At 48.1% G+C, this 26187-nt stretch overlaps 1 protein-coding gene across 1 annotated transcript in view; it reads left to right on the top strand.

The window, feature by feature from the left end:
* The window catches only part of STPG1 (sperm tail PG-rich repeat containing 1), a 51029-nt gene that overhangs the window by 23777 nt on the left and 1065 nt on the right, over positions 1 to 26187 (top strand). Inside the window, exons 5-9 of the mRNA XM_032644660.1 lie at positions 3473 to 3574; positions 7948 to 8118; positions 12951 to 13059; positions 16808 to 16973; positions 25193 to 25392. Coding sequence (XP_032500551.1) covers positions 3473 to 3574; positions 7948 to 8118; positions 12951 to 13059; positions 16808 to 16973; positions 25193 to 25392 — 748 coding nt within the window. The remainder of the gene's footprint in view (positions 1 to 3472; positions 3575 to 7947; positions 8119 to 12950; positions 13060 to 16807; positions 16974 to 25192; positions 25393 to 26187) is intronic.

Raw genomic sequence — 26187 nt, 5'->3', positions numbered from 1 at the left:
CTGGCTCCCTTGAGGCTGTTGTGCCAACTTGAGGACTGGTGATGATGAGGCCGGTGGGACGAGCATTGACTCATTCAGTTCTCACGTGCACAGGGGACAACGGGTGTATCCCTGGCCCAGAGCTCCCCGTGGAACACACAACAGGCAGTCAGCAGAGCTCAAATGAATAGTTCTCTTCCCTTCTCCCTCCCCACACCCATTTTATTTGGTTGGTTTATTTGGTTTTTGCCTTCTGGAGTGGTCTCGGCCAAGAGGCCGAGGGCTGGCTGAGTTCACACCAGTTTCGACTTGGATTCTCGCTCTCTGGGAGATGCTGAGAGGCCAGAACTCATCAACCTCATGTAACATTAGTCACATGAGCTGTTATCTCAGAGGCCAAAGGCTGGACTTTTATTGCCCTCCCAGGGATCCATCCACCACCTCTAGCTTTTGCAGGAGAAAGCTTGAGCCCCCTACAGCTGGACCTTTCCCTCCAGGCAGCTTTGAAACTTACTTGGTGTGGAGTGCAGGTGGTGGTGTGCTGGTAAACCAGCTCTCTCCTCCACAAGGAAAGTTCTGATTTAGAGCATTGGCCAATCTCTGTGGTGTAAATACCGCCCCCAACCTGGTCAATTTCAAGCTACCACGAGCAACGTTTCGGAAAATATTTAACAGTCGCCCTCTGGAGCCACCACTGGCAAGCCCCAGCATCCTGCTGCCTGGAGGACTCTTCTTGGATATTCATTAAGAGCGAATAGGCAGCATGCTCTCCCTCCAGGCTAAGAGGTGACAGTTCTCTTCCTACTTGTCCTGGACTCAAACCAGTTTGCAATGTGGCAGAATTAAAATGTGATTAAGGTCCAGTAGGGTTGCCAGATTTAGCAGATAAAAATACAGGATTCTTAATTTAGAATTTCAGATAAATAACAAACTACTTTAGTGTAAGTATATCCCAAATATTGATTGGGACCTACTTATACTAAAATAGCTTTTTGTTGTTTATCTGAAATTCACATTTAACTGGGCAGGGTGGGATGGAGCAGGCTTGTGTTTTATCTGGCAACCCTAGATCCTCAGACACATATAGGTGCCCAGAAAATTCTTGTGGGCTGATGCTGGTTTTGGGAGTGTGGCAGCAGACTGGGGGCTGGAGATGTCCAAGACTGTTTATTCTTTGAACCTAGAAGCGTCGCAGTTACACTTCCTGCTTCAGCTTTCCCTCACTGTAGGGACTCTGGAAGCTAAAACGTGCCCGAAGTCATTTAGTGCAACATCTTCGATTTACACATGAGGAAACTGAGGTCTAGAGAGGTGACTAGATCAAGGTTACTTAGCTAGTAGCAGCACTGACGCTAGAATCCTAATTCAAAACTCAGCGGGATTGTTTTTCCTTTTATCCTGCACATTTTATCCTGCACTCGTCTGAGAGTTAGTTTGTCTTAGTGGTCAAGAGTCGACTGTCCTCACACTGCTTGGGTTCAAATTCTGGCTCTGTTACTTGCTGCGTGACCTTGGGCCCTGTCTTCTCATCTTTAAAATGAGGATTAAATGAGCTAGTGTGTATAAAGTACTCAGAACAGTGCCCGGCATGCAGTGACCATCAATAAACACATGCCATGGGCTTCCCTGGTGGCACAGTGGTTAAGAATCCGCCTGCCAATGCAGGGGACATGGGTTCGAGCCCTGGTCCGGGAAGATCCCGCATGCCGTGGAGCAACTAAACCTGTGTGCAACAACTACTGAGCCTGCGTTCTAGAGCCTGCGAGCCACAATTACTGAGCCCACATGCTGTAACTACTGAAGCCTGCGTGCCCAGAGCCCGTGCTCCACAACAAGAGAAACCACTGCAATGAGGAGCCTGCGCACTGCAACAAAGAGTAGCCCCCACTCACTGCAACTAGAGAAAGCCCGCACACAGCCACGAAGACCCAACGCAACCAAAAATAAATAAATTAAATAAATAAACTTAAAAAACAAACAAACAAAAAAAACATATGCCATTCCTGCAAACAACCCCCGAGAAAAACCTCTTTCTGTTCCTTCCTGTAGCACCTCAAATTGCACCCACATGCCAGGGCTCTTCTGGTCGGGCTGCATCTCCTGCATCTCCTGCCTCACTCTCCTGGTAGTCAGCTCCCCCTCTGTCCACCAGGGACCATAATCACCTACAAGGCAGGAATCAGCTCCCCTGCCTCCACCTGCAAGGCTCAAAGGCTCACTGCATTTAAAATTCAGCACAGAAGAACCTGCTAATAGCTCTTATATTAAACCATAATCACACACTGCTTGGGCCACACTGGAGAGTCCTTGAAGGCCCTGATGGTGCCTTGAGCTCTCTCTCTGCTCTGAGGAAGGTAGTAGGGATGGTGGGGACAGGAGGAGCCTGGGTGGCAGGTCTTGGAGGTAGCAAGCTCTGGAGTCAGGCTGCCTGGGTTTAAATCTGCGCTTCACCATTTACTAGCTGCGGCCCCAACGTCTCCGGGCTTCGCTTTCCTTAAAATGGACCTGCTAATAGCCCCACTGCAAAAGGCTTGTGTACACCATCATGTAGCGCTGAATTCAGCTGCTGCCACTGACAGCAGTGGGACCTTGGGCAAGTTCATCTCTACGTGCCTCAGTGTCTCCATCTATAAAATGGGGGCATCACTTTCTCACCGGGGGATTAAACGAGACAACCTTTGAAAAGCTCTTGGCACCAAGGAGGCACCCGGTAAACTCTCGAGACGGTGGGGCATCCTTATCATTTCATGTCACTTGCCTGGCCAACTTTTGTCAACATTTACTTCCCCCTGGTAACTAGCATGGGAAATGAGACCCAAGCCCCATTAACTGTGACGGCAGAAATGAGCTTAGAAATCAAGCTTTTGTTTGTTCCTCTCTACCGTACCCGCATCACTTAGGACTTGAGCCCCATGAACCCGCCTCTTTTTGTCTGAGAGTTAGAAATGGTCTTGTTTGGGATGAAGGTTGTTTTTGTTTCATTTTGCTTTATAAACAGAAACACTCCCTGGTTTCTCTTCTGAAAGGCTGGGGAGGAAGCTGAGTCAGGTGGGGTGTGGTGAACATGAAATCGGTCACCCTTCCCTCGCCGTGGGTTTGGTGAACCCAGTCAACACACACTGACAGACACACTGCCACACACACACTGCACAGCCGCTGCCGCACTCAGGATTGCATTTTCTGCTCATATCTCTAATGGCACAAAGAAACAACAGCATTCTCCTGGAATGCAGTACAGCACAGTGGAAAGAGCAAGGGCCCTGGTGGGGTGCGGTCCCAGACCCGGGGTGGAATTCCAGCCCCAGCGCTTGCTAACTGAGATGGTGACTGGGCAGGTCAGGAATTGGTGGAGCCCGGCTGTCATCCATGAGGTGGCATCCCTGCCTGTCCCAGAGGGTTACAGTAAGGCTTAGTGTTAATGGATGTAAAACTTGCAGAAAAGCACCATGGAATTGAAAGTATTCCAATGACACTATGTTCTCTTCCCTGTCAGGATGATATCCCAGGTCCTGGGTTCTACAACGGCATTCACCAGTCGCCTGTGTTTGACAGTGTGTCGTTGTCTAAGAAAGGGACGTGTACTTTTCCCTCTGTGGTGAGAACCCCTTCTCTGAACATTAACTGCTCGGTACTTTCCTTCATTCATTGCATAATCATACATTGGACAACTGGTCCCTTCTCTCCAAAGGCCCGTGGTTCTAATTAGGAGAGTAACTGCCTCCTCAAATTTCCTGCAGGTAAACTGGAGCCTATGTCTTTAAGGAATTTTTTTCCCCACTGCTAGCGTTGCCAGAGTGGGAAGAGAAGCTAGAAGAATATTCAGAACCTGATCATCCAAAACCAATTTTGTCAGTGTGGAATGGACTTACAGATGTTTTCTTGAGATTTTTAGGCAGACCAGGAAAAAAGTTATTATTAGACATCTTGCCCTAATAGGACTTTTTACACTGCTTAATCTAATTGGGTTATTCGAGTTACTGAGAAATCTGATGGGACCAAAAAGAAAACAGGCAGCAGGCAGGTAATTTAGTGATATTCCTCTCCTCCCCATTTCTCTCCTTTGTAAGATGTGGGTCTTTATTTCTCTCCTTTGTAAGATGTGGGTCTTTATCTTTGTGGAAGGCTACAACCGTCAAGTAGCTAAATGAAGTTCCAGTGTCTCTGACCAGACCTGGGCAAGGATAGTCTTTATTTGAACACCTATCAGTTGCCAAGAAAAATAGATATAACAAGGAGAAAGGGTCAAAGTAGGGTAAGACTAGCTGAGGGAGGAAAGTGAAAAAGAAAGCAAACCCAAACTCCAGCATTAACAAAACACATATGCCGTCTGTCCCTTTAAAACTTATAATAATCTCTTGCAAAAATGTATTACGATACCTGACACTGGAATTGATTTTTTTTAAAAAAAAAACCACACACAAAGAGACCATTTAAGACACACTGAATGCAGCCACTTATTGGAATTCAAGCTTGGCAGGGTTGAATACTCAAGGAGAAAACCGACTTTGGAGTTAACTCCTTATTAACAAAGACGTTGAGGCTGCACATGCCCCCAGTGAGTTCACAGAATAACCACGCCTCTACTTCTCCTTCTGTCCCAAGCCCTGTGAGTAAAGAGACTCCAAAGCGATCTGCAAAAGAAGTGCCATCTCCCAATGGCCTGGCACAGGAGACAGGACTTAAGACCCAATCTTGACTCAGCTGTGGGTTCTCGATGTGACCTCAAGCACGTCACCCTCTGTGTCCCAGTTACCTCATCGAGTGGAGACTCCCTGGAGGCGATGGGCAAATTGACGTTGCAATGAGTAAAATAGACTTTGAAATTGCAGAGCATTAAAAACATGTTGAATGTTATGATTGTCACCACCTGAGTCACAAACAAGACTTCCTGCAGCACCTAGGTTTTCTCTCTGAGATGTTGCCAAATAATGGCACTGCCCATTCCTGCCTGGTGCCAGAGAAGGCACTGAATCAGAGCACACTATCAATTCCCTGCTAGGCTTTACATGTAGTAACTTTCCAAATGACGTGGCTGGGCCACCTGGAGAAGGGGTCCAAGGGAAGCTCTGTGTATGACAGGATCCTGTGTAAGACAGGATCTAATCAGGTCTTTAAAAAATTCAGACCAAACCCCAAAGAAGGCAGAAGGTGAGTTGTTTAGGCTCCCTCTCCCCGCTGTGATGGATATGGGGGTTTCTATTTCTGTTGGTAAACACATAAGTTCCTATATCCTTGGGAAGGGACTTTAAGCGGTTGGTGGAAGTCTGTCAGGAGATCCCCACATCTCGCCTCGTTCCTTCCCAAATCTGACGAGAATTTCATTGCTCCGCCCCTTCTTTTGCTGCCTTTCACATTCAGTGCCTCTTGTTTCCGGATCCCAATTCCCTGAGGGAATTAAAAGTAGTCCCCATCAGAGAAAGGTCTGCCTTACTGGAGCCAGTATGGCCAGCAGGAGCGTGTCTCTCTGGGTGAGGCTGACCAAAAGACTCTGTGGGTCAACACGCCTTAAAAACTTCCTGATGACTATTGGAGCAACAGCGCCCAGCCTTTTGAGAGGACCTGTCATCCGTCTAAATTCAAATCATCTGAAGAGCTTCACGACGGTATTCCAAAGCTTTGCTCCAGAATTATTCACGGGACGGACTAGGAAGTTAAATGGGGCAGGTGGGAGGAGGTGTCCATGGCCTTTCCGTATTTGTGTGGTGGCGGCAGCGGCTCTGGAAGAGCTGGACAGAGGTTCATAAATGCCAGCATGTGGCCAAATTGGAGACCGGAGGCCTGGCAATGAAAAGAAAGCCAAGGGGCGGGGAGCGTTGTTGAGTGACTGTCAACTTCAACTAGACTCAGACTAATTCTACCGCAATGCTTTATGAAACTTTGCCTCGAATAGGAATTTTTTCGTAGTTTTTCCCAAAGGGTATGTTAGTAGGTATCTTAAGCCAAAAGATTCTGTGATGGAGGAAGGTTGGGGAAGGCTGTTTAAACAAAGCTAGACATGGGACTTCCCTGGTGGTCCAGTGGGTAAGACTCCACACTCCCAATGCAGCGGGCCTGGGTTCAATCCCTGGTCCAGGAACTGGATCCCACGTGCATGCCGCAACTAAGGAGTCCACGTGCTGCAACTAAGAGCTTGCACACTGCAACTAAACATGCCACAACAAAGATCCTGCATGCTGCAACTAAGTCCCAGTGCAACTAAAATAAATAAATAAATAAATATTAAAAGAAAAAAAAACCCCAAAGCTAGAGAGGTTTCTTTATTGCAGACCTTCCCAGAGCATTTACTACACCAGTGTGTGTTATGAATCTTCAAAATGGGAACACGGTGTGAAACTTCTCAAATTTATTTGACCCTGGAACTCTCTCCCTGCTGCCGCTACCACCAACACAACCTTATCTCGCAGACCCGGAAGGCCGAGGAACACACTTTGGGAACTAGCGCTTTAGAAGAACACCCTCTGCCCACTCTGTTGGGTGACTCAGGATAGACACGCTACAAATGGCAGCACCAAGGAAGGTCTGACCTTGCCACCCTTCTTCTGTGGAAGTTAGAAGGAAAGAGCAGAGGTGCGTCCGCCCTGTCAGGCACAGCAGATTTCGGGTAGTGATTCTTCCAGAGCTAAAACCTCCCACAGGCATTTATCAGCTGTTCATCTTGTAGCTGCAAACGCATTGCTGTGACTCCTCTCAGCTCATTCTTCTTCAGAATGGATATCTGATCCGTATCCTCTCATGGAGGCGCGAATGTTGGTTCCAACACTTCGCTAGCTGAGGAAGTTCAGGGTCCTCATCTGTAAAGTGGGGATATTCATAATATCCTCGAGCCAGGGTTGTCAGGAAGATCCAATGCAACACCCCCGCAAAGTACTGGGTTAACTATTGCCCCAAATGCAAAGGTAAGGTGAGTTCAAGGCTGGGGTGACCTTACTTCTGGGAACATCAATGAATCCCTACAGTTAGGAGGAGGTGGAGCTGGGACTCGAACCCAGGTTAGACTCAGGACAGCTAAGGCTCTGGAAAGAACACTCCTGCTTCTGGTGGCACATCCACCCACATGACTGGTGGTCTGTGAACCAGATGGTGAGAACCATTGCCGCCACGTACAGAGTGAAGTCAGGCGAGGGGCTGATGCCTTCCCACACCTCCCCCACTTTCTGTGCTTGTTTATTGACCCCTGTCAAGTGGAGGAAACCCAGGGCAATGTTCTCAAGCTTTTACCCATAAAATAATGAAATTTTTTTGTTGTTGTCTTATCAGACTTCAATACTTGCCATACTATCCCAGGGTAAGGTGATGTTATCGCCGAGTTTTTATGGCTTTTGTCCCTGTTCATTTGGCAAACATTGATTCTGTTTGTTTTTTTTTAACTGAAAATAGTTTATCATGGCTTACTGGAAGGAGTAGGATTGGTTTCTGTTGAGACAGCAAAAATATCGTAGAGTTTTATGAAATCAGTGATTAGGTGGTGGATAGGAGGTGTGGGTGGGAGGCAAGCCCTATGGAGCCTTGTACCTTTAAGATGTTAGAAGCAAACTTGTTATTTAGGAAATTTGGATTATTTAAACATAGAAAGAAAAAGTGAGGGTTTTACTCAAAGGAAAACCAAGGTTGGAAGAAGCAAGTGTAAAGCGTCCCATCATATAAGTCACCCACCAGCTGATGAGACAAGTATAAGTGTCCTGAAATGAGATTGGGTGGAAATGCTTTTATGGAAGAATTATAATTGCCAAGTCCCAAACATAAGATGAATAATTAGAGTTAGTTTACAGAAGTTAACACAGGTCTGAACTTGCATTTTCCAAGAGCAAATTCTCAAAGCCCAAGGTCATTTTATCACTGTTACCTGCCAGGGTTTCACCTTTTATAAAATGTGTTTAGACCTGGTGCTGGGCACCATCTTTTTGACATCGGCCCTTCGGAGCCATAAGATACGTGATGATGTGGATTCCCTTGACTTTCTCCTCACAGTGTGCCCGACTGGACACCATCGTCTCTAAATACCCTGCAGCTAACGCGTACACTATACCATCACGTTTTGTTTCGAAGAAGGACTTCAGTAATTCCTGTTCCAGCATGTTCCTGTTGCCAAGCTTCATGAAAGTTCCCAAATCTGAAACTCCCGCACCAAACCATTACAATGTAAGAACACTGCCTATGCTTCTTAAATATATATTGAATTAATGGTTTGCTAAAATAAAAGAAAGGAAGGGGGGAGCTTTGGGGAATAGCATTTACTGCAATTGGTAAGCCAGCTAGCAGATGCTGACTACCCAGTGGCTACATGAGGCTGGGCAAAACTCTCATAGGGAATTTGCAGAACCCAGAGAAAAGTGTGGGCAACACGGAGGTCAGTATAGAGCAGTGGGAAGACCACTGCCCTGGAAAATACTTACTGCAATTACTCTTATCACATAAGTTTTATGGGACGGTTTTCTCATCTGTAGCAATGATTATATTACGTACCACTTTATCTGCAGACACTGTTATATTCTTTTTTTTTTTTGCGGTACACGGGCCTCTCACTGTTGTGGCCTCTCCCGTTGTGGAGCAACAGGCTCCGGACGCGCAGGCTCAGCGGCCATGGCTCACGGGCCCAGCCGCTCCGCGGCATGTGGGATCTTCCCGGACCGGGGCACGAACCCGTGTCCCCTGCATCGGCGGGCGGACTCTCAACCACTGCGTCACCAGGGAAGCCCTGACACTATTTTATTCTTACAGGGAAAATAAACTTCTGTCTTCCCATACCAGAAAATTGGGGTTTTTTAACAGCAGTGGTTCACCATTTCCCATCACTTTGTAGTCACTGAGGCAGAATGGTGTGGTTAACAGGTAAGAGACAGACTCAGGTTCAAATCTCGACTCTGCCATTTTCTAACTGTGTATGGCTTTGGGCAAGTCTCTTAACCTTTCAGGACTCAGTTTATTGATCTGTAAAGTGGGGTTATATGTCTACTCCATGGTATTAATGTAAACATTAAATGAGGTAGTCTAGGCTGAGTGCTTACCTAGCACAATATCTGGTGCATGAGGACTCTACAATACATGAAAACTGGTAGAACTGTCTTTAGGGAAGCCCCGTTACCTCTTGAGTTTCAATTGTAAAAGGGAATTAATTATACTTGCCCTACAGGGTTATTATAAGAAGCATATGAGACTACAAATATGAAAGCACTCTGAAATACCTAAGACATGAATTGTACATAAGGTAGTAATATTATTACACTATATTTAAGAATATTTTGGTCTTAGAATACTTCATTTTAAATTTCCTTTTTCTTTTATAATATTTATAAATAATATTGATTTTTCTGACTACAAAGATCCTGCCTACCTTCTATGATGAATCCAATCAATTATAACATGTTCAAAGCAATACAAGTGCCTGCTAGGCCAGCATGGTCCAAAAGGAATATCAGTATAACAGGAGCCACATACATCATTTAAGTTTTCCTAGTAGCTACATTTAAAAGTAGAAAGAAGCAGATGAAATTAATTTTAATTATAGATTCTATTTAACCCAATATATTCAAGATATGGCAATATCTAATCAATATAAAAATTATTAATTAGATGTTTTACATTCTTTCCCTCGTATTAAGTCCTTAAAATTCAGTGTATATTTTATACTTGCAGCACATCTGAATGTGGACCAGCCATGTTTGCAGAGCTCAATAGCTTCATGTGGCCAATGGCTACTGCTTGGGGTAGTATAGCTCTAGATACTCTTCTCTTAGGATAATCAGAGCCTGAAAATAAGAATGATGATGATATGATGAAGCACTTTTCACGGTCTATGTGCTGTTCTAAGAGTTGTGTATTCACTTATTTCATACTCACAAGAACCCAGGAAGTGGATTCTCTTATTCTCAATTTACAGAAGAGGAAGCTGAGGCTCAGAGAGGGGAAGGGACTTGCCCAAAGTTACCCAGCTTGAAGGGACTGTTCCCACATCGGTGAGCATGGGCGGGTGCTGAGGTATAAAGCTGGGGAGTGATCAGAGTCCCCATGTTCCAGCCCTGCCAGGCTTCCCTTCATAAATCCTGTGTCTGCTCTGTGCCAGACCAGTGATACAGCTTAGATTGCAGCGGGGAACTCAAGGTGAGAACTAGGAGACAGACAAACAAAATAATTACTGTGTGGCCAGCTCTGAGGGAGACAAACAGCTGGAGCCCGAGAAAGAGAGTATGTGTGGGGTGTGGAGGTTGGCAATACCATGTACTTTAGACTGGGTGGTCAGAGAAGGTCCTGAGACTGAGACTCAAGGATTGAGGGAAGAGCCAGAGTTGGGGGAACAGCATGTGCAAAGGTCCTGGGACGGGGAAGAGCACGTGCAAAGGTCCTGGGACAGCAAACACCTTAGCCCATGGGGAACTGTAAGAAGGTAGCTAGAGGGAGTTCCCTGGTGGTCCAGTGGTTAGGACTCGGCGCTTTCACTGCCATGGGCCCCTGTTCAGTCCCTTGTCAGGGAACTAAGATCTTGTAAGACATGTGACGCAGCCAAAAATAAACCAAAGTATCTAAAGTAGAATGAACTAGGGGGTCTCGGGGGAGAGGGAACGAGGAGAGGCCAGACAGATAGGCAGGGACCAGTTCATGCAAGGCCCTAAAGACCCCAGGAGGGAGTTCGAATTTTGTTCTCTGTGTGCTGGGAAGCCCTCCTTGAGGAGGATAGGAGGTGTGGAGTGATGTCTTCTGATGTACCTTTTAAAAAAGATCCCTCCAGTTGCTGTGTGGAGAATGGACTGCAGTGGGGGTTAAGGGTGGATTTTGAAAAAACAGTTAGGAAGCTGTCATGATAACAAAAGAGAGGTGGTGTTAGTGCTTCATGCCTTCACCTCCCCAGCCCACTGCTCCTTCACCCTGGCTTCCTATCTCCGAGGCCCAGCTCAGGTCCTGGCATGCAGTAATCATGCAATAAATGTTTATGACTCCAAAGGAATAACTTCTTTGGTAATCAAGAAATGACCATTCCCCACGTCAGGACTCTGCCACCAGATCAATTTTAGTTTGCATGTTTTTTGTTCATTATTGTTTTAATGTGGCTCTGAAAATAATACATGCTCATCATAAAGTATCTTCGAACATCACAGAAACCCATGAGCCCGAAAGTGGAAGTCCCTCCTCATTCTGCTCTGCAAACAAACATCAAAAACCGGGGGCAGGGCTTCCCTGGTGGCGCAGTGGTTGAGAGTCCGCCTGCCAATACAGGAGATACAGGTTCGTGCCCCGGTCCGGGAAGATCCCACGTGCCGCGGAGCGGCTGGGCCCGTGAGCCATGGCCGCTGAGCCTGCGCGTCCGGAGCCTGTGCTCCGCAAGGGGAGAGGCCACAACAGTGAGAGGCCCGCGTACCGCAACAAAAAAATAAAAATAAAAAAAAAAACGGGGGCAATTTTGTTCATATTCTCTTCCTCCCGTGGTCCTTCCCTTGGTTTTGGGATTATGCTGTCCCCAGTATGCGTGCGTTTTCTACTTAATTATATCTGGGATTTGTTTTTTCCCATGGCAATACAATGAATCTGCTTCATTCTTTTTTAACCTGCCAGTGGAGCTGACTCTTCCTAGTCTAATGGTGAAATCTTCCAGTAACACACACACTCAGTGCATACAAAAATGCCCCCTTTTTCTGTTGCTTTTCTGTCTGGGCGAGGAATAAAGCTGAAGTAGTGTTTTGTCTACAGGAGGCTTTTTTCAGACCTGGAGAACAATGGTTGAGTCAACTGGCGAGGAGCAGAAATGCCGTAATCCTGTTAGCCACACTGTGCTTTGAGGCTGTCAAGACCTCTCTACCTTTGCTTACTGCGATCCCCCGCTTCTCTGTTAGAAGCCTTTCCCTTGGTACCTGTTATTACTTCCTCTCTGGCGTCCTGGCTCTTCTCCCCGTGTCCAGTAATTAGCCTGGTCCACCTGATCTTTTTGTCTGCCCTCTCTGCAGGCAGTCTGGCCGTCAGGACCCTGGGAAAAGTGAAATTCCTCTGCCTTTGTCAACACAAAATCAAAATGCCATCTGCATTTCTCAAGAAACATTTTTTTTGACAAAGGAGTAGCACAGAAAATCAAGCCATCCTGGCCTCAGCAAATAGTTTCACTCATTCAGTAAATATTCCAGCCATTGCAGGCACAATTTTTATTGCATCTTTTATCTAATGAATACAGAAGACTGACTGCAAATTAGCCTTTAAAATATTTATGATTCATCGTAAGAATGATCTCAGGGTTCTTTTTTTCCAAAATTATTTTTAGCGTTCTGAACTCACTGGACACTCTCTAATGTATATTGCCTGGGTCAACCAAAATTCTAAATTTCTGGTCAGCCCAGAAAAGTCAAGACAGTGCTTACAAATCTGATCATAATCTTAAGTTACACAATCTCTTTGTATGTCCTAAATCCCACACATATTGAAGGATTATTTGAGCAGTGAGGAATCAGGGTGGGGATATGTAGGACTAAGTGTTCTGAAAAGAATGAAAATCGTAGAAAACATGATGAAAATAATTTGCCTATGTAATGTTACACACTTTTTAGAAAAAAAGATGATTTGTGTTGACTGGCTGTCCCCTACCCCCAACCCAACAGCACTCTGCCTCAAGTCGAGCAGGGATTATCTGATCCATTTTACAGATGAGAAAACTCAAATTCAGAGAAATTAATCTGTTTGAGCAGGATACCCTGCCCTGTGCGCAGGGAGCGAGCCCGGAAGCCAGGGCTGCTGGCTGGTTCAGGCCACCGTCCTCCGTGTTGTGTTGGGTCCCCAGACACCGGCTAACGATGACAAGCTCTTCCCCCAGTCCAGCTGCGGTGAAGGGGAAGGCACAGCCAGTGTGACGTTTTCCACTCACGTGCGCTCATTTTCTGAAGACAGGTTTAAATTTGTTTGTTTTTTTTAACCCCAAAGTGCCCCTCGTCCAGACACAACAACAAGGACAAAGAAAGGCAAGACACTGAGCACACCGTGCTTATTTTCTCCCCCAGGCCTCTGTCTCTTGCTGCAAACAGACAAACAACGTTTGTGCCCGAGCCGGGTTCATGTCCAAAACCCAGAGAGGACTTTTCACTATTACTAAAACAGGACCTGCCCCAGGTAAGCAGCTGCCTCGCACTGACCTAAGGCTTCCTGTACCAGATCTGATCAGCAGGGCACCCATTCCTTCACAGGGAGTCTCTTTGGAAGGAGTTAGGCATTGGGGGAAGAGGGGATGCAGGCAGGTATTGTACAAAGAGGAGAAGACTGGCTCCCCGTTCAGGGGAGGAACGGCGGCTCTGGAAATGGACCCCGGGCGGCCTATCACGTTGGCCTGCCTTCCAGACCCAGAGCACCTGCTTTGGGCAGCCAGCTGGGGAGGGGCTTCTCATGCCAGAAGTGTGCCCATGCGCATACCCCAGGTGCCCTCCCCGGCGCTGGGGGGAGGCGGGGCACACAATACATTCTGATCCTTGGACACTCGGCTGCAATATTCCCTTCCTCCCATGTCTACAAAGCGGCTTCATCATCTATCATCAAATGATGGGAAATAGCTCTGTTCACAGAGCACCTACTCAGTGCTAAGTTTTTCCACGCGGTCCTCACACATCTGTCCTCATAGGGCCACACTCTTCGTCCTGTGTTTCAGGTGAGGAAATGGAGGTCCAGAGAGTTGAAGCAACTTGCTCAGCATCACACAGCTAATAAATGGCAGGCCTAAGCCCAGAGGTGTCTGACTGAGGAACCTCTTAACCCCGTCATCCCAATGTGACTTCTGAAGCCTCCAGGATTCAGGAATACACAAGGGCTCACCTGCAGATGTTTTCCCTGCCGGGCTGGGGAAAGGCATTGTACCTGTTCTGTGCCCTCAGACCTCCTCCCCACCCCAGCCTTAGTGAAAATTTTCCAGAGGGGTCTGATGACATAGCAGTCCATACTCCAGGACCACTGGTTAGACTAGACCTTCCCAAACAGGTCCAGAAGACCCCCGAGGGAGCTCTGGGCCCCAGAGCCCAGAGGAGGAGCAGGGAGGGTTTACCTCTGCAATCATGCTTCTCGGATGGGGGTGTGAGCAAAATCGCAGTGCATGTCAGATTTCAGCAAATCCAGATTAAAGTTGAGATCAGTCTGAGGCTGAATAACAAAACCAGCCCTAATTAGGAGGCTAAGCCCGGCTAAAGCTCCCTGCCTTGCATCACCACAGGCAAAACCCCACCTTGTTTGTTTATACAGGAGAATAAAGCCAGCATCCCTGGGGTTTGGCCAGAGGTTCCACCAGAGAGCCCCTGGGAAGTGGGCAGCTCCTCCCTCTGGGAGGGTCCCGAGGGGCCCCTTGTAACACAGCAGGAAGGGGAGAGGTGGGCACCAGCATCTTTTAAGCTCCTACTGTGTGCCAGGAACTTCCAAAACCCCATGGAGGGTTGCCTGGCACATATGTGCTCCGAGAGTGCGGGTTATTGTTAACATTATTATATCCCCACTTTACAAACAAAAATGATATATAGAAAACAGGTGACTAGTCCAGGGTCCCACTGCTGGATTTGAATCCAGCTCGATGCCAGGACTCTCGCCACATCCCCCAGATTTGCCAGGGGCCACAGCCTGGGGAATCTGCTTCTCTGAGAGAAACAATCTGCTTTGACCTCTCAGAAAAACGCTGTGGTTTCTGTTTCTCCCCCTTGTGGGAAGAAACCAGATGTGGAGCCATGATTGGCATCCCTGCTGGGTTCCGCCCACTCAGAGTGCCCAGGCTCAGAGGCTGAGGGCCGGGTCTCGTCTGCCTTCAGTTCTGAGCAAAATGCTCACCTTTACACGTTGGCCGGCTGGATTTTCTAAAGTCTGGCTGCATCAAACACAAGGCCAAGCACTTCCCCAACATCCTCCTCTCTATTTCTCCTTAAAAACAAAAAAGTTATTAGATCATGGGGAAACAGCTATGGTAAAGTGTCACTTGAAAAACGTGGGTGACACGATCAAATCCATGCTGTGGGCCCAACACCGTGAGACAGTGTCCAGTGCACGATGGAAAGACTGGGGGTAAATACAGCAGAGAGTCCAACCCTGGTTTATTCTGGGCCGTGAGAGCATGAATGCCTTTCCCCCTTGCTTCTGCTTTTTAACATTTTATAATCAAGCGTTGCTTTAAACTATTTTTTTTTTGGTAGGGGGAATAAAAATAAAAAATAAATATATGTATATGTAAAAAACCCAGAAAGATAATTTGAGAGATAGATACCAGTATTATAAATGCTGCTAACTGGACATCTGTTTTTTTTTTTTTTAACTTAAGCATATATTGGGACCATCTTTTCATGTTATTAAAAATCCTCCTAGAACATCTTTTGTTAATGGATGCATAGTATTCCATTATCTGGTGCTACCATCAGTTAAGGAACAAATGCCCTCTTGCTGGCATTTAGGTTGTTTTAAATGGATCACTCATATAAATAGAGTGGGAGCAAACATCCTTATAGCTCACAACTTGTGTACAATCAAGATTATGTCCTTACATAAATGGCCTAATGTGAAATTGCTAAGTCGAAAGGTATGTAAAATATTTAAGGTTTTTGATATTTGTGACCAAATTGCCCTTCAGCACAGAGATAATTTATCCTCCCGCTTCCATGAGAAATATGCTTTCTCTCACCTTTGCCATCAATGAGTATTACCATTTCAATAAAATCTTGCTAATATGTCCCATATTGTTGTTTTCAGTGCTTTTGCAATGAAAAAGTCGATTTTATTTTTTTTAAAATTAACTTTACAGTGGTTAGAAAATTTGAAATATTTTTCCCACCCACAATGCCGCCATTAATATAGTTTTTCCCACTTTTCTGGGTTCCCACCTATTTTTACTCACATGTATCCATTTGCACGCTGATGTCATAGTATATACAGTATAGACTGTTAGGCTTTATTTTACTTTTCTCGCTCACCTTTATTTTTGAGAACATTGCCATAGGCTTCATGGCCTTTGCATTTACCCCCCTCAGGGCTGATTTTCCACCAGATTAGGCTGTTTTCCCATAACTGTGCCCTTGTACTTGGACCTTTGGGCTATTCATCGTTTCTCACACTGTAGCTACTGCTGTTGTGTACATCTTTAGGCTTAGAGCTTTTCCATTATGTTGAATAATTTCCTTAACTTCCAAGTAATCGGAAGCCAGGGTCAAAGTGTGCAGCATCTTGAAGGCCTTTGCCTAGTACTGCCGCTTTGCACCCCAAAATGCCTGCCACCACTTACAGGGTTACTTGCTCTTTGGGGTGAGACTGCTCCCTCTTTACCCCAGCTCAGCCCATTCTCTTCTTCCTTAAAGCTTTGTGCACAGCCAGATTACTTATATTCTGACAGTTTCTTGAGACAAGGCATGGTGGGGAAGCATGGACCTTGGAGGAAGGTGGGTCTGGGTCCACATAGTATGTGCTCAATAAATATTTGTTGATTACCTAATAGTCACTGAGCAGCTACCATGTGCCAGGAACCTAAAATGTTCTTTTTCTACCATAGCCTCCCAGTTGTTGGAAGAATTATTATCCTTAGTTTATGGAGGAGGAAGCTGGGCTTAGGCCCTGGTTAGATGAATGTCCTTTGGTAAATTACTGAATATCTCTTAGTCTATTTCCTCATGTTTGGAGTGGAGGTGCTAATACCCACCTTGCAGGGCTGCCGTGAGGATTAAATGAGCCACATATGTGATGCATGGACACATGTTCTCTAAATGGTGAGCGTTATTCTCAGTTATTCCAGGCCCCTTCTACTTGACCATCCTGGAGTGATACTGCCTTACAGTCATTAAATGTATTCTTACTGCTTTTTATTGTTTTGAGAGGAGTTCTTTATTCTGTTTTAAAATTTCTTTCTGCTCAGGGCATTATAATGTCAACGAATCCCTTGTGAAGCAGTCGCCGAAGATATTAATGTCTTGTTTTAAATCAAAAACTGACCGTGGATTAAAACTGACGTCGACAGGCCCAGGACCCGGTTATTACAACCCAGGAGGTCACACCGAAGTTCAAAAAAAGACTCTTATCCCGTGAGTCCTGATCATCCTGATCTTTCTTCTGAAAGGTATTCTGGGGAAGGACCCGAACCTGGGGAGAAAAAGAAGGGGTGTCACAGCTTGGCAGACACAGGCCGAGTTGCTCTCCTGGGGCCCTTGCTGACACATAGCAGGTGCTCAAGAAATACTTGTTGAATACGTAGTATTTACTGAGTAACTATTGTATGCCAGGAACTTAACATCTTCTTCAATGATCATAACAACTCTATTGTAGGAATGATTATTCTTACTTCATAGAGGAGGAAGCCAGGCCTCAGCGAGGCTGAAAGACTTGCGTATGTCCACACAGCTAACTTGAGATGCACCTGGGACTCAGGCTCAGGACTGTTTGGACCTTCCAACATTCCCCATGATGCTGTACTCTCCTGGTGCTGATATTATTCTATCTTTATAATACAAAATCTCCACTGGGGTGGCAGGATATACGAAAGTGGTGAAACTCTCATAGCTTTGTACTGATAGGTTAACAGCCTAGACTTTGGAGTTGGTCAGACCTGCTAGATTTGAATGTCAGCTCTGCTGTATTCATGCTGTGTGACCGTCAGCACTGTGCTAACCCCTCTGAGCCTGCATGCCTTCAACTGTAAAGTGGGGATAATTTATCCGAAAGTTGCTTTCTGATTTAAAAAATATATTTGATGTAGTAGGTACAAATAGTGAGTCAATAACACAAATTTTAAAAGACAGGGATTTGTGTTACTGTTTTTAATCTCCTGTACATTTGATGTTACTTTCACCTCAGAGGCTCAAAAATTCACGGGGCTTAATATTCCTCAAATGGGTCTAGAACTTCTCGAGCTAAGTGCCATTAAGGTCAGGCATCCTGTCACTCTCAACGGGATTGGCTGTTGTGAGGGCTGACCAGCAGGGCTGGGACCAAGGGTATAGCCACCTGGGAGCCTCCAGAGAGGCCACCTGGGAGCCTCCAGAGAGCTCAGGCAGCTGGCTGGGTGCAGAGCCACAGGGGGTCAGGAGGCTGGGTGGCCCGGGGAGGCTGGCAAACTGGGTCTACTCGGACCATGAGCCCAGGGCAAGGGGTCAGGGGTAAGGGAGAGGAGCAAGACATGGGCCTGCTGAGTCCAACCCAGGACCTGGGGAAGGGATTCAGACCTCAGATGGAGTCCACCAGCTGAGTCCCTTCTGCCCTTCAGATCTGGGGTTCTGCAGGCTGACCTTTCATAGGCTGCAGGACTCGGGACCGGGGCGGAAAAGTCTCCAGGAACAGGCTCTCTCCAAACATCAGGGACTTCCTGCCTCTGGGTTGGCTTGGGCACCACTACACACAGCCTTTCCCTATGCTGCCCCCAAATGGAGTGGAAGAGAGGATGGGCTTTGGGGTTAGCAGACGTGAGTGAGAATCACAGCTCTGTCTCTAGCAGAGACTTCTCCTCCCTGAGCCTCCATGTTTCCATGTATTAAGTGGAGATAAGAACCTTATCTCATGGGGGTTCTGTGAGGATTAGATGAGAAAGTGCTTGAAAATAGCTCTCACTCTTCTTATTACAGCAGCTATTATTCTATATCCTAGAGAGGATATGTGACGATAGAGGATGCAGCTGTTTTGCGGCATGGAGGCTCAAGCCCCCACCCTGACTCTGGAAGCTTCTTCAGGGAAACGATGAGAGGAGGGTGAGGGGCACTCGGTGTTTAACCGCCTTCCCCAGAGCGGTGTCATTTGGCCTGCTTCTGAGTTTGGACGAGTGGTTTGAAATAGCCTCATTTTATGTCATTTGCATCTGTCAGTCAGCAGGCTCTGGAGGTTTCTGGTGCTGTGCTGAGGGCTATGGGGGAGCTCACATGGACAGAGCACCATCCATACCTTCAGGCTCACCTGGCAACAACTCCAGAGCAAGGCAGAGGAACGTGCCACAAAACGCCGGATCGTGTGGGCCCCAAGGTTGCATGACCACACTCCCCCACCAAGGGCGCCAGCTTTCTGATGGGAGCAGTGCAGTAGTGCTGGTGTGTCTGGGGGTATCTGGGGCGCACTGGCTCTCTGTGATGCTTCGTGAATGGTGGATCCTGGGTTAATAAACCTAGGAAGCACTGCATACAATCCCTCTGCCCCCGGGTGCATCACAGTATACATGAGCTTATTAAAGGCTCTGAGAAGGCCTGCAGTAAAGAGACCTGTCAAACCCAGTGTCTCTTAAACTGGGGTTCACCCTGGTGAGTGGACAGTGCCCCAGCCTCCACGGCAGGCTCTGTGGTCTGGGGCTGCTCTCAGCGCCTCCCTGGGCCTTTGTTTCTCCATTTGTGAAAAGAGGAGAAATCTTTCCATTTCTCACACTCTGTGACCCCAGCTTTGCTCACCATGTCACTTCGGAGAGCATACGGAGGCAGTGAACATGGGGCCAGGCAGGACCCACAGAGGAAGTCCAGTATATATTGTTGAGTTGGCATGGAAAGGGTGAGGTTGAGAAATCTGTAATTTCATTTAAAAGCAAAGAGATAAAACTAAAGTGTGCTGTTGGTTATTCTAAAGTAGCATCCATCTATTTATGTGGGACGATGGAGCAAGGGATGTAATATAAAGAAGAGATACAGCCGGATGTGATAGTATCGAAGGAGTATCCAAACTCCAGTCTCTCAAATTCAAATTCTGTTTCCTTTCCTGTGACCCTGGAGGGAGGAGAGGGGCAGAAGCACCTGAGGGCCCATCCTGGGGTTGTCAGGCCCTGGAGAAGGTCTGCGTTGTTTCCTCCCCATTGATATGTTGAGACTTTGTCTACATCAAGCCTAATCATGCTCGGATCTCCAGGGGCTGCATGGGGCAGAGGTGGAGAATCTGAGAATCATCACAGTGTTTCTTTTGTGGAAGCACGGGCTGCCCAGGTGTCACACGCATGTGACAGGATGTGAGGCCTGCCCTTGTTTCTCTTGCTTGGAAGTGTGTGGCTCCCCATTCATGGGTGGGGTTCCAGTTTGCAAAGATGGTATTTCGGCTCTGCTTTCTTCAGGATGCAGGGAGAACGGGGGAGATGTTAATTCTCGCTGGGGTCACTGGTGCCGTGTTACCGACCCCTGCTGGCCTCCTGAGCTGGGAACCGGCTGCAGAGGCCGTGGCACTGAGGGCATAAGCACAGGCAGGGAGTCGTCAGGCCGCTGAAACTCCTGTCTTCCCCTCTCACCAGCCCTGGGAGGCTGGGGGTAGGGGTGGAGGGGGTGTCGCTTAACTCCCTGGGAATTCAAATTCATCCTCTGTGAGTTGGGGCAAGCACACTTTACAACACGCTTGCAAGGATAAGAAAAGATGACTCACATAACTCACCAGGTCTGGCAAATCGTAAACTTTTGATGTGCGTGATTTGTACTTTCATCGAAACGTGTGAGCGAGCCCTCTGCAGTCACCTGATGTTTCTTGAGTGGCCCTGCAGCACAGATGCTGTGAGAGGCTGTAGGGTCATTGGCGTGGCCGTTTCTGGGCTCCTCGGCTGAAGAACACATCACAGAGTGTCTTTGTTATGGCCACGTTGCTGACTCAAAAGCTAAGAGGATTTACCAGCTTCCGGGGGTCTTTGGAGGAGGTTATCAGCCAGGGTTTCACTTCTGTAGGTCTTCAGCATCCGTCACAGTGCTGACTCAATGGATCAGGGTGAGTCAGGGGAAGGGCTTTTGGAGATCAGAATACTTCCTCCTAGGTGCTTGCCTTCCGACTCACGCCAGCAGGGAGGTGAAACACCCACTGACATCTTTCTAACCCTTGATCTGCTTCCTGGAGTTTTTAAACCACTGGTTTTGCTCAGACACGCTGTCCTGTCACAGCCAGAGCCCCATCGGCCCCACTCCAATTTGGGTAATTACGTTGGACCCACCTAAAGTTCCCCTGGGATTTTCAATTAGCTATGGGATGCTTCTTCCCAAGCAGCTGTAATCTGTCACCCACTCCCCTGTTAAACAGATACCGCATTCCACCCCAGAGGCAATCGGCTGCCCTTTAATGATGAGGAAAAAATTGCCCCTTTATCCCTCCCGACCCTGGGAATCCCTGAGGCAGAGTGAATCTGTGCCTGGGAGTGTCCCGAGGGTCTCGGATGCCCTCCCCAAGTGACCTGCTGAGTCCTCTGAGACATTCATTCTTCTTTGGTGATTTGCAAACAGCTCACACTGGAAGCTGCAAACACAACTTAATCCAGTTGTGGCGGCCAAGTCAGAGCCTTTGACAGATGTTTTCTTCCACGGGGCAGGACCAGGTTGGCTTTTAAAACTGGGCGATGAGGCTCATAAAAGCCCTGGTTACAATGCACTGTGGCTGCCCTGGGTTTCATTCAGTCTGACCTCAGTGATTTGCCCAGCCTCGTGATGACATGGAAGGACCAGCCCTGGGTGATGATAAAACTGTCAGGTGGGGTTCAGGTGCCTGGGCTCCCCTACTTGCTTCAACCCCTCTGCTCCTCTCTGCAGTTAGGCAAATGTCCTTGGGAATAGGACCAGGGCCTCAGTGATGGATAAGACACTATCCCCTGCATTAAAGAGCTAGACAAGTAAAAAGCATAGAAAAGTAATGTGTTTTGTGCAGAGAAGAGAAGAATGGCTACAGTGTATTGAGGGGCCAGCTTCTAGCCCTCAGAGTTTTCACAGACTTCCTACAGCTTCATCTTCCAACTCTCCCACGGGTCAGGATTGTTACATAGAGTTTACAGGGGACGCAGACTCTCCCCGGTGGTAGAGCAGAGGGTGGAATCCAGGTCCACCTGACTCCAAAACCCATGCTCCTCTATGGAGCCCAGGAAGGGAGGCGGGGAAGGGGGAGAATTGTGGCCCGGGGAGTTTCCCTGGAGGAGGTGAGAAGCAAAGAGGAAACCAGAGTTGGCAGGGAAAGGAGGTGATCCTGGCAGAAGGAACAACACGGCAAAGGCATGGAGTCGTTGGACAACGCTGTTCTGGGTATTTCTGGTCATTTCTTTTTTTTTCTTTTGGCCGCACAGGGTAGCTTGCGGGATCTTAGTTCCCCAACCAGGGATCGAACCTGGGCCCACAGCAGTGAAAGCATGGAGTCCTAACCACTGGACCACCAGGGAAGTCCCTGTGCTGGGTGTTTCTGGGAGGTGACCTGGGAGTTAGGCTTCACTGAGAGGCCACTGGTAGTTTTCCTTTAGCTCCTCCTCAGGGCCTGTGACGGGGGTTGGTCAGAAACCCAAGCGAACAACCCAGAATTCACGGGTGGAAGGAGGCTTGAAGGCGGTCCAGGGGCTTAGCCTCTGGCTCCTTGTGCCCCAGTCCCGGCCCCATGGAGCACGGCTTGTCCCTCTTCCAGGCTTTTGCCCCTGTTGTTTCCTCTGTGGGAAATGCCCCCATCTCCACCTTTTCTACCCAAAGAATTCCTGCTTACCTTTCAGAGCAAATGATACCTCTTCTAGGGTAGATTTCTGGATTCACCCGGTTGGAATTAGTCTCTCTCACCTCTATTCTAACATTTCATATTAAAAAAAAAAATGGTACCAGAAAAGCACTCGTTAATCTTCATAACAACCCTGAGAGGCAGGTATTATTATCCACCATTTTACAGGTAAAGAAACTGAGGCCTAGGGAGATTAAGAGGCTTTTCTAAGGATGCACAGCTGGTGGAGGGGGAAGCAGAGATTCAAACTCAAGTCTGTCTGAGTGCAAAGCCTGTAAGTTGTCACTGGCCATGATTGTCACTGGCAGTGGATTGTTAAGCCCTCCGGGGCATTCAGGGTCTGTGTCTTAGCACAGAACAGTCTGGACTCCCCAGAGTGCCTGGCACAGAGCTGCACACGGGGCTGACACGGTCTGAAGATCCGGGGAGCTGAGTTGGTGGGGCAAAGCCTCTCCTGGGCGTGTGGATGGAGGGGAGGGTGAGGGACCTGTCTCACTCACTCTCAGCAAGAATCTGGTGATGGGCTTCCTTGGTGGTGCAGTGGTTGAGAGTCCGCCTGCCGATGCAGGGGACGTGGGTTCGTGCCCCGGTCCGGGAAGATCCCACATTGCCGCGGAGCGGCTGGGCCCGTGAGCCATGGCCGCTGAGCCTGCGCGTCCGGAGCCTGTGCTCCGCAAGGGGAGAGGCCACAACAGTGAGAGGCCTGCGTACTGCAAAAAAAAAAAAAAAAAAAAGAATCTGGTGAGATGCTGACCCCCGCCTGCCCAGCTCCCTGCAGGCTGTCCCTGGTCAGGAGAGTAGACATCTCACAGTTTCCTCAAAGACTCAGGGTGACCCGGACCCATGGAGTAACCTCATGCGGTGATTGGCTCATTCCACCTCTAACTTCCAGGAGTCAAGCCTGTCTCTCAATGATCAAATTTCCGAGGGTGCTCTGAAGGGGCGTTGCAGCCGGAACAAGGAGACGCCAGCTTTTATTTGTAAGGGGAGAGTGGCGGATCCACACTGTAACCAGTTCTTCCACGCAGACTCGAGGGAAAGAAAGGAGGCAACCTTTTCCCCCCCTTTTCCTGTGGGCACCTTTATCCTAAATATATACATCCAAGCCAGCTGTTCCTCCATCCCAAGACGTGAGCCTCTCGCAGGTTTACGATGGCTGCCAGCAGCCTCCGCTGGCAGTGGGAGTGTCCACCCTGCCGCAAGGTAACTCTGGTGAGAGGCCCCCTAACCTCACTTTCCTGAGGCTCCGTTGCCCGTCCAGGCAGCAGATGGTGGTGCTGCAAGGGATCGTAGTGATAACACAACTGCTTTTACTGAGGACTTACTGTGTTCAGACGCTCTGCTAGGCACCTTACATAGCTTTTCTGCAGTCATCAACCCGCATATAAGGAGTGAGTGTTACTACTCCTTGTTGCCAGGAACAGAGAGGTCCAGGGACTTGGCTGCCCGGTATTCAGACTCAGGTCTGTGTGACTCTAAAACTCGACAATTCTCCTCTGCCACAATGCCCTCCCCATCTTGCTAGTCACCAAGACTTGAGTTCCAGTGCTGGCATTACCATGAACTTGCTCTGTGACACTGGGTGACTCACTTTCTCTCTCTGGGCACCAACTTCTTAAGCAAAATAAGGATGTTGGATAAGACATCTCTAGGTCTCCTCTAGCTCTCCGAGTCTAAGAATGCCTCTGCTTCAGAAGGTGTCGGCCAAAGGGCAGCAGAGTTCCAGTGGCTGGGCATCCCAGTTCCCTCCTCTGTTTGGATGGGTTGGCTTTGAGCTGTGGTGAGTCTCCTGGGGCCATTCAGGGTTCTGAGAAATCTCTCTTTCATTTTGGTGAGAGACCTTAGAAGAAGCTTCAGATGTGAGGCAGAAGTGGGCAGCCCTTCTATTGCATGGCCAGGAGGGTAGGACATTTCCTGTTAACAATCCCAGGATTCCTGGGCAACCCAGCAGACCTCTCTGAATCAAGGCCAGATGGGAGGTCACAGCTGGAAGAGACCTCAGAGGTCGTCATGTCCAACCCCCTCATTTTACAGATGGGGAGACTGAGTCCCAGAGTGAATTAGTAACAGAGTGAGGGCTCGAATACAGGTTCTCTCATTTATTCTCTCGAGAACAGGCTTAAAAGACTCCCTTTCCTGAAGGGGGGAAGACAGACCTGAAAACAACTGCAATCTAAGTGGTGATCGTTATTCAGAGGTCTCTTGATTTCCAACCCAGTATTTTTCCACTCCTACATCCTGCCTTGCCAAAAAGATGTTTAATAAGTTTCTGAGATGTCAGTGCTAGAATGGCCTCTAAAGATCTACTAGTCTTGGGATGGCAAATCCTTGGAATTTGGGATTCCTCTTCCCATTTCCTGGCCATGGCAGACATCACAAGTGGCTCACCAATGCTCTTCCCATAGACCCCAAACGAGGCCTCAGTTCTTTACATGGAGCTCCAGCCAGGCACTACCAAGCGATCAGAATTGGCACATGGCATCGATGTCTTCTGCCATTCCTGATTAGCTCAACGACATCCGTCATCCACAACGACAAATGTACTGAGCTCTCACTTTGTGCTGGGCCCTGTCCTGACTACCGTGTTTTAGGTGTGTCATCTCCTTTAACCCTGAAAACAAGCCTACAGGGTAGGTACCGTTATGACTGCCCTTGTGCAGGCGAGAAGACTGGGGTCCCGGGTCCCCAGTTCACTAGCAGTGGAGCCGGAAGAGGAAATAGGTCTCCCAGTGCCTCATCCAGTCCTCTTGCAAATGGCTGGGCACTGGACAGGTCCTGGCTATGTCGAAAAACTGCCATTTCTCCAATAGACTGATTTAGTGACATCTTCCCATTTTTGTCTTTTCTGAAGGAGAAACCCCATCCTAACTTTCTCTGCCCAGCCTTTGCCTCTGCCCCCGAAGCCACCTCTTCCAGGCCCTGGGCAGTATGAGATCGTGGACTACACGGGGCCCCCCAAGCACTTCATCTCCAGTGCATCCTTCGTGTCCAACACCAGCCGGTGGACAGTGGCGCCGTCCCAGCCAGGCCTGCCCGTCTCGCCTGGCCCAGGTCAGAGGATTGCTTTCAGTGATTGTAAAAACCAAACCTGGAATTGTTTGTCATTCCTGGGCCATCAAATACCACTGATTTATAGGCTGTTTGCCAAACAGTTTACAGGGGTTAGAGTGGATCTAGAAGACTTTTCAGCTTACACTTTCAGAGTATGAAAGGTGGGTTTTTGTTTTTTTTTTTAATTTATTTTTTTAAGGTGAAAGGGCTCTTAGAGATGATCCAGGTCAGGGATTTATAACTGAGGACTATGAATGTTTCAAGAGACACAAAGCTGGGCTCCAGGAGGTCTGTGACCCTGAAATTGTCTGCAAATTTGGAGCATGCAGATATTATTTTCTGTGGAAAAGAGCCATAGCTTTTGTCTAAAAAGTTCATGTTCTTAAGAATGTTTAAATCGTAGGTCTAGTCTGGCGGGGTCACCTCCCAGATGGGGAAGGTCCGGAGAGCAAGGTGTCATAGCCCTGCAGAGGGTGAGCGGAGGGCAGAGGCCCAGACTCTCTCGCCTCGACGCCTTGTCTGTCATGAAATAAAACAGGGCTCCACCCGAGCAGCTCTTTCAAGCCATATAGTTACCCCCAGGATCTGCCTGAGAGCTGATAGTCTGAGGGACTTGTTCCAGTGGGTGGTCCCTGCACTCCCCTGCCTACTTGGAGCCCCTAGCTATTTACCACCCCCTGACCCTGGCCAGAGTTTATGGCATTGGGGAATGACAGGTGCACTGATGGGCTGGTGGCGTGGGAGGGGGAAGGCAAGAGCTGAGGTGGCCACCAGACCTGTGAAAGTCAGGCTCTC

This window comes from Phocoena sinus, chromosome 1, assembly GCF_008692025.1.
Source record: "Phocoena sinus isolate mPhoSin1 chromosome 1, mPhoSin1.pri, whole genome shotgun sequence".
Classification (NCBI taxonomy): Eukaryota; Metazoa; Chordata; class Mammalia; order Artiodactyla; family Phocoenidae; genus Phocoena; species Phocoena sinus.
This window is presented reverse-complemented; position numbering and strand designations above follow the sequence as displayed.